The sequence below is a fragment of the Heliangelus exortis genome, chromosome 5 (assembly GCF_036169615.1).
Source record: "Heliangelus exortis chromosome 5, bHelExo1.hap1, whole genome shotgun sequence".
NCBI classification, from domain to species: domain Eukaryota; kingdom Metazoa; phylum Chordata; class Aves; order Apodiformes; family Trochilidae; genus Heliangelus; species Heliangelus exortis.
In genome coordinates this window covers 3,510,821-3,523,169 of record NC_092426.1, presented here as the reverse complement: position 1 = coordinate 3,523,169, position 12,349 = coordinate 3,510,821, and the positions used below count along the sequence as shown (strand labels likewise).

General features: G+C 47.6%; 1 protein-coding gene across 8 annotated transcripts; it reads right to left on the bottom strand.

The window, feature by feature from the left end:
• Positions 1 to 1,476: 1,476 nt before the first annotated feature.
• Positions 1,477 to 10,107, bottom strand: CDKN3 (cyclin dependent kinase inhibitor 3). Of its 8 annotated transcripts, XM_071745185.1 has the most exons (8): positions 10,061 to 10,102; positions 9,866 to 9,948; positions 9,248 to 9,303; positions 7,946 to 7,990; positions 6,547 to 6,769; positions 4,376 to 4,407; positions 3,433 to 3,536; positions 1,477 to 1,805 (listed from the first exon to the last, which is right to left on the bottom strand). In XM_071745185.1, exons 1-8 carry the CDS (start codon positions 10,070 to 10,072, stop codon positions 1,719 to 1,721), a joined length of 642 nt encoding a protein of 213 aa, XP_071601286.1. In that variant the 5' UTR covers positions 10,073 to 10,102; the 3' UTR covers positions 1,477 to 1,718. The 8 variants fall into 8 exon arrangements, with proteins under 8 accessions (XP_071601286.1, XP_071601285.1, XP_071601289.1 ...); XM_071745184.1 differs by having other exon boundaries at positions 3,425 to 3,513; positions 9,866 to 10,107; XM_071745188.1 differs by having other exon boundaries at positions 1,477 to 1,802; positions 3,433 to 3,513; positions 9,866 to 10,107.
• Between the last annotated feature and the right edge of the window lie 2,242 nt (positions 10,108 to 12,349).

The following is a 12,349-nucleotide window of genomic DNA, read 5'->3' as shown; positions in this document are numbered from 1 at the left end:
TTTTTTAAGAAAAGAAACTGGGTAGTGTTTGCCAGCACCTACCCAGCTGCAAGGTGGTGTCAGTGTTGTCACCAGCTCTGAGGTGCACCAGTGGTCCCTGCAAAAGCAGCTGCTGCCTCTGGAGCTGCACACCCACCATTCATGGACCTGGCAGTAATCAATATTTGGAGTAACAGGTGAAAAATTATGGGGAAAATAAAGAACATTTCTGTCTCTAGTGCTGAATTTCTTGCTAAGCTACCCTAAAAAAACACCTGCTAGGTACCTAATATCCAAGAACCATCAGTTGTAAGGATTCAGCACTGAAGGAGGGACAGACACTTTGTATTTGAGTATTGCAGAGTTGTTTTAGGCAAGGAGCAAAGTGCTCTCTGTAATTCCATGCTCTGGAAGCTGGGAGCATTCCTAGTCTGCCTTAGGAAGGGTGGGGGAGTACAAGTTAATTAAATATCTGTAGAAATCATCTTTAAAGGTGAGTCCCAGTGTCTGGGTTCCAACAAGATGTTACAGCTATAATGTTTTTAAAATTAGCAAAGGGGGGAGTTCAACTTAAACCCACCCGTGCTGTGGCAGTGTCACAAGTACTGACTTAAAAAGTTGCTACAACTTTACCAGAATACACAATAAAAGCATCTGTGGGCTGCAGCTTTGGGGAGCACAAAGTGACCCTGGGAACAGCACTGGTGCTGGAGGGGTACCCAGCTGGTGTCTTGGAGCACTTGGGGAGAATAAAAAAGCACTGAGAGAATTAACTGGAAGGAAAGAGGAGCTGGTGATGAGGCACAGTCAGGATGGTGCCACAGCTGACAGCAGCTGCACAGCCCCTGCAGCCCCGAGGCAACAATTCCTCCTGCTCCACTGGTTTGTCTTCACAGCCAGAGGCACAGCCTGGGTGACAAAAGTGACATGGGCTTCTTTCCCTGCCTCCCAGGGCACCAGAGGACACCTGGGCACTGAAGCAGATGATCCTCACTTCCTCAGAACAGGACAGAACAAATTTAAATGTTTTTTTCAGTTGTCTCTCCCTCTTTTCTGGTCCTGCTGAGTGGATATAGTTTATGAGACACAGGATTCCTGTTAGAGGTGTCTGTGAGCTTCTCACCAGCCCACAGATTATTTATTTTCCCTGGTGTTAGAACACACAAGTGCTGTGCCAAAGTCTCACCCACACAGCTACAGCACTGTCTTTTCCTACCAAAGCCATACAAAACCCCACCCATTTTGTCACCCAGCTTCAGTAGAAAACCTTCTGTTAGAAGGAGCTCTTATTCCTAAATACCACTGAACACACTAAACAGAACTGTGTCCCTTCCAACTCTGATAAATCTGTGGTTCTGTGTGAACCTGGGACATTTTAGAACAAGTTTTTCCCAGTTCACAAGGGCCAAGCACTCCCACAGAAACACTTTGTTGACCCCCCCCTTTTTTTTTTTTTGCCAGGAGCTCTTTGATGTGAAAGATGAAGTAGACACTGTGTAAGAGTCATTCTTCTATTTAAGCCAAGCTCATTGCACAGAACATTAACCCACAGAAAGACACTTCCATGTATTTTTAAGGCAGTGAGTATTAAACCTGCCAGCTTGATGCTGCTGGAGGGTTTCTTTCCCCCACCCCAATATTTTTACACACAGATGTGAAAGTGAGAAACTGGAAAGGTCAGGAAGGAGCCATCTCATCCAGGTGCCTGTGGAGACCCAGGTGCTCCAGAGCACCTTTAGTTACCGGGATACAGATCTCAATATCCTGTCCTTGGTGGCCAGGTGGGCAGTGAGGGTGTCCCTGAAGTCATGGAGGTAATTGTACTGCTGGAAAAGCACAAACAGATTTGGAGTCAGTGCTCTGTACCCTCAGAAAAGCCACCACCCATCTTACAAAGCTGTTTGATACCCCAGGATGAAGCCTGAACCCTCTCTCTGTTCTTGTGCTTACTCCCAATGTTCTGGGAGTTTTCACCATGGATTACATGGATCCTGGCTTGGCTCTTGGTTCCTAACCTGCCCCATAGCCCAGCTGATACTGGATGCAAATCCCACCTCTTCTGCATCTTCCCAGCAGCTCTTGGAGGAGTTAAACAGACCCAGCTCCAGAGCTGTGTCCCCACTCCTTCCCAGCTGGCAATGGGCTGCTGCTCTGACAGCCCCAGCAGTGTCTCTCACTGGAGAAATTCAGAATAGATGAAAGAAAATGTGCAGATTTCACAGCCCCTCTTGGCTCTTAACAGGGCTTCACATCCTCCTGGAGCACTTCCTTGGTCTATGTTCTGGGTCAAGTTAATCTGTGGCTTCTGGAGATGTTCACCAGGTACCTATGGACACAGTCCCAGCACCTCCTTTGGCACAGGTGGTGAGGCCAGGGCAGTTTTTAGGAGCTTCTGTGGTAACCTGTGTCCAGTTTAGGATGCTCCCTTTCCAGTCCTTGCTATCCCATCCCAGGCTCAAGGTGGAAAACAGGAAGCTCAAGCTTCACACAAACCATGGTCCTCAGCAGCTTCATGTCAGAGCTCAAAGCTGCTTTGTTTGGGTCACCAAATAGAGTTTTACTCTCTCCATAGCAAGTCCATGGTGCAGATTACAGCCCAAGGAGGTAGAGTTCTTGGGTCAGCTCATAGATTTGTGGAGTGTTAATACTCAAGTGTTCAAGATGAGGTACAAATGTTGGTCAGCAGAGGCTGAAGGACAGATCACACCCCCCAAGTGGCTGCAAAGGTTCCTAACTATAGCATTTTTTCATATCCTTCCACACCCCTTCCACCAGGGATTGAGCTGCTCCCCACTCACCCCTTTGGTTTGTGGAAAACTCATTTTAACAAGTAGTTTAAATCAGATTTGCCTTCCAGAGAGGCTTGGGGCTAACAGAGAAACTGTGTTCAGGCAGCTCTCCCTCCTCAGAAACTCCTTGTGTGAACTTCTTAAATGTCAGCTCCTCTTTCCTCTACACCTATTTTACACCTAACATCAAGGACTTGTATCAACAGAAATATGTACACCAAGTAGCTGAAAATTCCACCAAAGAACAGCCCATGGTGGTCACTAACTTAGGCCTCCCTAAGCTCCTTAGCTCCTTCTCCTAACACTTCTTAAGACTGCCAGTGTCTTGATAGCTACAAAGGGTTGAACGTGGTGAGCTGGGTTAGGGAGAGGGAACAAAACCAAGAAAGAAAACACAAGCAGATGTCTGAGCTGTGAGGGGAATGGGAATGACAAAAAAAAAGGAACAGCTTAGTGAGCAAGGAGGAAGAGGGAGAAATAACAAGGTGAGGAGCAGGCAGGGAGAAGTGCTCTTGAGTTCAGCAGAGGCAGAACAAGATGGTTGGCTCACAGCCAAGAGAGCAGCAGGGGCACCAGCTGTGGAGAGCACAGGAAGATGGAGGAATCCTTTTGTGAGGAAGCAGAGGGAGTGTGTGAGGTTCCCAGCCAGTTGTTACCTCATTACCTTGATGGTCTGTATGGCCCCAGAGCCTCTCAGGTTCCTCAGGGTCTCTATTACTTCCTGAGGTGCCAGAGCATCCGAAAGCTGAAGCAGGAGACACGCAGCTACTGTAAGGGAAAGGTTTATCCACAGGGATGCTGCTGAGCACCTCCCACTGTGCACAGGAACAGCTCTGGGCCATGAAAACCCCTCTAGGGAAACTCAGACTTATCCTATCAGGGTCACAGATCTATTGGGTCTTTTGCTGAACACTATTTCTTGGCACTGGCTGCATCTGCCTGCTGCTTCTGCCCAGGAAACCCTCCCACTGTTTCCCTCTGCCTTTCCAACAGCATTTAGGAGGGAAATTTTAGGCTTTTCAAGAATTACTCCCAGTTTAACCAGTTAATTCCCCTCTTGCTTTTTCAGCAATCTCACCAGCCTTTCACTGCAGTAACTAACATCCCTGAAAGCTTATGGGGAGACATGAGGCTGAAGAAAGATGCAGAGAGATAAGTTCATCTCCCCCTTCTCTTGAGGGGATGATCAGGGAAGAGGGGAAACTGCAATCCCATCAGTCAGACAAGACTGAAAAAAGAGAAGTGTCCAGTGAAAAAAAGAAAAGAAAGTGAGAACTTTTTATCAAGCTCACTGAAAGACTGACCCTGCCTGACCCTGTCCTCTCCCCTACATACTCAGAGATACACCATGACATATTTATGTCACTCATCACAGTTTCATCTGTTTCTGCTACCACCTGGTAACACCTTTCCCAAAAAACAGCCCCAAATATCCCCAACCAGCTTGCATTGTGACCACAGGTAAGCTTCAAGCAGAATTCAGCTCCCTTAGTGCTGTTCCAGGAGGAAGGGTTGGAAAGATGGGTGGGTTAGTTAGTCAGACACTGAGACAGATGGGTTGGTTGGTTGGTTAGTTGAGCATTAAGAGGAGGAAGGCAGCTGCTTACTGAGACATGAGCGTCCGAGGCCACCATAACAGCTGAAAAAGAGGAAAATATTTGGGTGTAACAAGGTGCAGTACAGAGCCCCCCAGTATCTAAGTGTACAGAAACAATTCTCATATTGATGTAACCAAGAGGAGCAGTGGTACAAGAAAGTTAGAATATCTCTACAAGGCTATCTCCCAGTTATTCTTCAGAGTTTCCTTAAGAAAGTCTTTCTAGAGCAACTGCAACTTCAAAGTTCCCCTTCACTGATGGGGATAAGTCCCAGAGGCACAGGACAGAAAAAGGAGCCTCCATTTTCTGTAAATCCTACTCTAGATTAAGGCTTTGATGGCAGTGGTGAGCCAAGGACAGCAGCAGGGCTCTGCCTCAGTGGATGTCTGTGGGGAGCTGTCAGCAGGATCATTCAGGGGACACGGAACTTGGAAAGCTCTTCCCCTCCACCCTGAGCTCAGCCACATGTATGTAAAGAAATAACTTTAAATCAGTTCCATGCAATTTAAGAGTGAATTTTGCACTTCTGGAACCCACTGAGCCCCTGATAAACAGCCTTGGGAGGTGTCATCCTCTGAAAACAGCTGCTTTTCTTATAACTCATCCTGCATACCTGGCCTCCAGCTAGGTTAGCAGCCAGGAGTTGTGTGGTACCATTCAATACCTTTGCTGGAGTCATGGGAGGGGAGAGTGGAGGGGGAGTCATGGGAGGGGAGAGTGGAGGGGGAGTCATGGGAGGGGAGAGTGGAGGGGGAGTCATGGGAGGGGAGAGTGGAGGGGGAGTCATGGGAGGGGAGAGTGGAGGGGGAGTCATGGGAGGGGAGAGTGGAGGGGGAGTCATGGGAGGGGAGAGTGGAGGGGGAGTCATGGGAGGGGAGAGTGGAGGGGGAGTCATGGGAGGGGAGAGTGGAGGGGGAGTCATGGGAGGGGAGAGTGGAGGGGGAGTCATGGGAGGGGAGAGTGGAGGGGGAGTCATGGGAGGGGAGAGTGGAGGGGGAGTCATGGGAGGGGAGAGTGGAGGGGGAGTCATGGGAGGGGAGAGTGGAGGGGGAGTCATGGGAGGGGAGAGTGGAGGGGGAGTCATGGGAGGGGAGAGTGGAGGGGGAGTCATGGGAGGGGAGAGTGGAGGGGGAGTCATGGGAGGGGAGAGTGGAGGGGGAGTCATGGGAGGGGAGAGTGGAGGGGGAGTCATGGGAGGGGAGAGTGGAGGGGGAGTCATGGGAGGGGAGAGTGGAGGGGGAGTCATGGGAGGGGAGAGTGGAGGGGGAGTCATGGGAGGGGAGAGTGGAGGGGGAGTCATGGGAGGGGAGAGTGGAGGGGGAGTCATGGGAGGGGAGAGTGGAGGGGGAGTCATGGGAGGGGAGAGTGGAGGGGGAGTCATGGGAGGGGAGAGTGGAGGGGGAGTCATGGGAGGGGAGAGTGGAGGGGGAGTCATGGGAGGGGAGAGTGGAGGGGGAGTCATGGGAGGGGAGAGTGGAGGGGGAGTCATGGGAGGGGAGAGTGGAGGGGGAGTCATGGGAGGGGAGAGTGGAGGGGGAGTCATGGGAGGGGAGAGTGGAGGGGGAGTCATGGGAGGGGAGAGTGGAGGGGGAGTCATGGGAGGGGAGAGTGGAGGGGGAGTCATGGGAGGGGAGAGTGGAGGGGGAGTCATGGGAGGGGAGAGTGGAGGGGGAGTCATGGGAGGGGAGAGTGGAGGGGGAGTCATGGGAGGGGAGAGTGGAGGGGGAGTCATGGGAGGGGAGAGTGGAGGGGGAGTCATGGGAGGGGAGAGTGGAGGGGGAGTCATGGGAGGGGAGAGTGGAGGGGGAGTCATGGGAGGGGAGAGTGGAGGGGGAGTCATGGGAGGGGAGAGTGGAGGGGGAGTCATGGGAGGGGAGAGTGGAGGGGGAGTCATGGGAGGGGAGAGTGGAGGGGGAGTCATGGGAGGGGAGAGTGGAGGGGGAGTCATGGGAGGGGAGAGTGGAGGGGGAGTCATGGGAGGGGAAAGTGTCTTACTCAGGTCTTACAGAGGACAAATCAGCTCCAAAAGGGTGTATGAGGAGAAAGAAGCAGCTTGTTACAGCTCAAACTAAGCCTCCAATTGTCACTGGAGAGGATTCTGCTGCAGCTGGTCACAGCTGGAGAGAAGCTGTTCTCTTTTACAGGAGTGTGGGGTGACAGGGAAGCAAACCAGCACCTACTGTATGATTGTTTTCCGGTTATTTTCCAGGCAGCTCCTGAGCTCTTCCAGGATTTTGCAGCACTGGGCAATGTCAGGAGCATCCCCATCAGGAATAGGGTGGTGGTGCACACAGATCCCATGCTGTTGATAAGCATCTAGGAGGTTTGGCACTCGGTATTTTAAGAGCTCTCCTCTGGTACAAAGCACAAACACATCTTGGGTCCCATGGCTCTTGAGTTCCTCTGCCAAGAGATTAAAACACTTGCAAATAAACAAAAGCTTTATCAAGGTTAGGTATAAACAGATAAGCTGCTTGGTAGTGAGTCTCTTGTTTAACCTTGGAGGTTAAGACAACAGGAGGCAGCAGTTCTGCTTGCAGCAGGGTTATTTCTGCTGGGTCTCTCCCACTTTTGCCTTCAGAGGCAGCTCCTGGGCTCAGAGGGAGCCTGGAGATGAACCTCACCAGGGAGCACCCTCACACAACAGTCTGCTCACTGCCAGCTTCTGGTTGGTTCTGTTCCACCCCCACACTGGGCTTTGGTTTTCCTGTTGGCTTCTGCCCTTCTTGTATTTGTAGACAAATATTCAGCAAAAATCTTGACAGAATTTCATCTTTTCTCCCCAGTCTGACTTTTCTCTGGGAAGAACAGGTTACAAGTTCATAATTCAGCTTGGCCTAACTACCTGAGCAGCTTTTAAGGTGCCTCCCCCTGCAGGGCTCTTACTTCCTGGGAAAAATAAATAGATGCCTGCAGAGCTCCAGCCTGGAAATGCTCTGATCCTGCTGCAATATTTGGTACAGAGGCTACAAAGTGTCACTGCACACTGCAAGTGACATCCAGGACTCCTAACAGGGACTGTGCTGAGATATCTGCTGCACCTTGACTGAAATTGATAACTTCTGTCCCTGGCTTTTTGCCAGACTTCCAGCAGCGCTCAGAGTTCCAAAGAACATGGAACAGTTCCAAAGCCTGGGTTTATTGGCTTTGGGACATCTCAGAGTGATCTAGGATATGTTCCTGCAGCTCAAGGAACAGAGGAAATAGCCTTGGGGATGCTGATTTTCAAATGGTCTTGAGAAAACTTTCTAAAAGGGATGTCACAACAAAATTAAAATTAGGTGTACCCTTTGTCCCCCTTATTATTTTTTAAATTATTACTGTAAAACAATAACTTTTTTTTAAGGGTGGGAGAGGAATATATTGAAGCAGCTAATACTAATTCCATATTGGTAAATTTTCTTGAACTGCAATCCAGAAGGTTCTTGTATGTAAGAATGTATCTTATGAAAAGCTCCATTCATAAAATTATAGATGTTAAATCTCAAGAAATTAATTAATTATTGAAAAAGGGAGTTGCAATGTCTGGTAAAAGCTGGTAAATTGCAGAGGCAGTTGGGCACTGGCCAGAAGACTCACCTAGATCTTTCTGGAGATTTCTCCTGACATCCTTAAACCTGCAACCTGTAACAAATTATGAATGACAATTACTGCTCCAGTTAATTGGCATTTATGGAATAGCTGCTGCAGCTGAAGAACAGAGCACAGGCAACCCCCCCCATCCCCAACACCAAAGCCAGAAACAAAGCCAAAGCCCAAATAAAACACAGCTCTTCTTTTTGCAAATAGATCACTAGCACAGAAGATGGTTTAAACACCATTATCTGCTTAATGCTGTAAAGTAATAGCATTAAACAAAATCTGCCCAAGGCTTTGAACTGCTGTGTGTTTTCCAGATGAAAAGTTTTGCATGTTATAAATCAGGGTATAGCTTGAAAAAAAGCCCACAGCAACACAAAACAGAAAAGAAAAACCAAACCAAAACACAGAAAGGGATCACTTAAAAGCTGTCTGAGCAGCAAGTTCCTTGTTCTGTAATAGTACAAATCACATTAAAAATTCCCCTTATAGTCAATCTTCAGCATATCACCACTTTATTTTTTAACTTCTATCATGCTACCAAGGCATTTTGAGCCCCTGCATTGCAATAAAAGCATGAGAGTAGAATCCTGCAGAGCAAAAGCACCCAAGGTTAAACAGTTATTACATCAACAGCTCAGGTAACTAAAAATAGAATGCAGCTGTTTTTCTGGCATAACTGTTAATGGGATTCTTAACAGCCCCGACCAAGATCCCTTAGATTCAAACATTATTCAACAGTTGTTTTCCAGTTCTTTAGTGTGGTCTTAGTCCCAAGCTTTTATTTCTCAGATCTGGGTAATAAAAGTTGAATAACTGCTTTAAATAAAGTCAGGAAAGTTCACATTGTCACCAGCAAGAAGTTCATGACTGCAGCAGATTCCCCATGCTTGCAGTTTTGGTAGTTAAAAATACAGTGAAAGCCCATATGTTTATTTTTATAACATGGTCATGTTAGGGGAGAGCAATACAGAACTGTAAGCACAGCAAGAGACTGTGATTTGGGCCAAATATACCTTATAAAGGAATTATTTGTCAAAGTGGCCTTGTTTCACTGCTGTTCCTTGTTACAATTAGTGGCTAAAAAGCCAAATATCTTAACCAACAATGCATGCCAGTCACTGTTGTACCACTCTGCCAGATAGTCTTGATTAGTCTTAGTGCTTCTAAAACAACTATTCCAGTGGTAGATTACAAACCAAGTCATCCAACTAAACAAACAGAACACCAGATTTTGGGGTATGAGATTTTCCTTCTCTTTAGCTTCAAACCTGCCTGAAAAATTCAGTGAATGTATCTTACCTGGAAGGGAACATAATCCCAGAAACTCAGAGGAGTAGACAGGAGACAAAGACAGCCTAACAGAAAATAAAAGATAAAATTAAAAAAAAAAGAAAGGAGAGCATAACATTTTGATTATTTGAACAGAGATAACTTGTTATGAGACATTCCTTTTCTGTGGGACTGTGAGAAGTTACCTCCCTACATTTTAACAATAAAAGGGAAGTTACCACAGTATTACGTCTGCAATTTTGGGCAAGGGAACCAGACATTGGGTATCGGGATGCATCACATACCCCTGCCCAAGAGGAGGGGAGAAACTGCTGGCAAACCTCCCTTTAGCACTATAAATCCCCCCCTTGGCACGGGGGTTACCACAACCCACAGAAGTCACCAAACGCTTCCCAAAAGTCGCCCTGGCTCACACCCCCTGACAGTTCCCTATTTAACCCTTTCCCAGAAGCCAACCACACTCTCAGTCTCGCTTCTAGTAGGTCACCAGAACCCGACACGTTTATTATTTTTTATTTTTACAGGGAAAAACTCCGTTTTGCAGGAGAAAACGCCCTGAAACCCCTCGCGTAATTACCGAGGGAAAAGACACCCGGGGAAGGAGGGGCGGGGCGGGCAGGGTCTCACCAGGAGATGTGAAGCGGCCTCAGGTTCTCCTCAGCGGCCTCGTCGTCCGAGGAGTCGAAATCACCCGCTTGCATGGCGCAGGGCTGCGGCGGGAGGAGAGCAAGGAACTCACCTGGGGGCCGGAGCCCGCCTTGCCCTGAGGGGACCCCGGGGATCCCCATCCCGGGACCCCAGGACCCTCAGCCCGGCCCTCACCGGCTCCACCATCGCGCTGCTCGGCGGCCGCCGCCGGTTTGAACCGGCCCCGCCCAGCGGATTGGCTGCAGCTTGAGTGGCGTCACGAGAAGAAGCAGCTCTGATTGGTTGGTCGCGGAGGAGAGGCGGGCCCTGAGAGAAACAAACAGGCGGCGGAGGTAACGGGCTGCGCGCTGATTGGCTGGGGCGGTGTGGCGGGAAGGGGCTGAGGCTCGAGACCCCGGCGGCCGTTGGGGAGGGCGGTTGTGAGGGTTCTGTCAGGGGAGGGCGGCGGTCGCGGCTCTCGTCTCCCTTCGTTCCTTATTTAAAGCCGTCTTGTGTGGAAAAAAAAAAAAGAGGTTTATCACTGGTTTATTGTGAGTTGCTCCCAAACTGCCTCAGACCTTTCCATCTGGGAATTAGGCTACTTTCCGAGACCCCTGTAGCTCCACATGTGTCCTCTTCCCGCCCTTGCCACGGCTCTCTTTTGCGCTGTTTTGGGCAAATAGTCTTCAGGGATATTGCGTGGAGTTTTTAATCTTAGGCATACTCACAAAAGGCGGCTCCAGGAGGGAGGGAAAAATATTCTGGCTGCCTGAAGGGCTGAGATGCTGCCCATGGTTAGAGCATTTTAGTAGACCTCGTTTTGGAGTATTTCTGATTTATTTTGCCAGTCACTGGCCCCTGTTTAAAGGAAGAAATGCACAAATTGATAGTGTTGCATTTTGCTTTTAAAAATTGTATTAAGGCGTTTCTACAGCCTGTGCTTAGATGTGGAGAATCATGTGCAGGAACAGTGATTTTTGCCATCAATCAAGAGGAAAATATATGGTCATGGGGGCTTTCCAAGATGTTATTTGAAGTAAAAAGTATGATTATGTACAAATTCCTTAAGAGCTCTGAGTTTGGTGGCATTCCCAGCAAGGCCAGTGCAAGTTCTCCAGGTGTGGAGATTTTTTAGATTTTAGTGCTATATTAGAAACATCAATTCCACAGCTGGAAGTTTTAATGAAACCTGCCTGAGAAGGATTGTAGAAGCAAATTGCTTGGTATTGCAAGGTTTAGGGTAGGTTCAAGGAATGAAGAAACAGATGATGAAGGGCTCAAGGAAGAAGATCAGTTTATTAAAGTCTGGAAAATGATACCACATGTACAAACATTACATTGCTGAGCATAATGCAAAGTTAAAACAATACAGATGTTGCTGACTGAGATGAGAAATGGGAAGAAATACGTCCTAAGAGCTGAGGGAACATGAGGACATTGAGCCACCATTGCTGCAAACATCATTTTAATAACTCCAGCAGCCACTGTGTGAAGAAATAGGTATGTTGATTGCTTTTATTCAGTGTCTTTTTAGCTCTGATTCCCTTAGAGATTACGTGCAACACTAGAACTGTTTGAACAGATGTGAAATTTGCTGTATTTTCCCCCCTTCTGATTGGTTTTGCCTATTCATGTGGAATGTATTGCAGATTTTAAGTCTGAAGGATTATATCTTTATGGATGCAGTGGCATGGAACTGGTTAATAAAAAACAAACAAACAAACAAACAAAAAAAAAAAAAAAACCAGCGGTGGTAATGCTCCTGGGTTCTTCCTTGAAAAAATCAAAGGAGTTCTCTGGGGTTTGGGTGCCTTCATGTGGCAGAAGTGAGGATCTAAAATGGTAACAGCAGCTGGTAATGCCGAGGAGCCTGGGTTCTGTTGTGGCAGAAATGGTCTAGTATGTAAATGAGAAATCTGAAGTAAATGTAGCAAAAAAGGTTGAGAAATCAAAAACAAAACCCAAACCCCACAAACCTGAGGGAGGTCATGTGAGATTCCTTATTTGCCTTGGTATCTCAAAGCATGAAATGGCAAATATTATATTTATTGATATTATATATTTATATTTATTTATTGACTGACTACATTTGAGGGTTGTCTGTTTATTTCTTACATTGAGCTGTTGCCCAGGACATCAAACTGTAATGTCCTAAAGCATCAGCTTGTTTGGGGTGTGTTTTATAGGGAGGACTAACAGGAGCTGGTCTGCAAGAAGGTGTCCTTTTAGCATATGCACAAATAGAATGCCTCAACATCAAGGCTTTACCTTCCTGAAATTTTTGGCAGAGAGTAGAGGTCTGTGCAAAGTAAAGAAAAATAGTCACAGGAATGTGCTGGAATACATAGTTTGGAAGATTTATTTCATGGGTGATGAAAAACGTATGATTTAACCAGAATTTTATTTGGACTTTTGGATATATGGCTGGTCCAGGAACTGCTGTATACAAATACCTAATAGGGAGTCATCTGGAAAAGAGGGAGC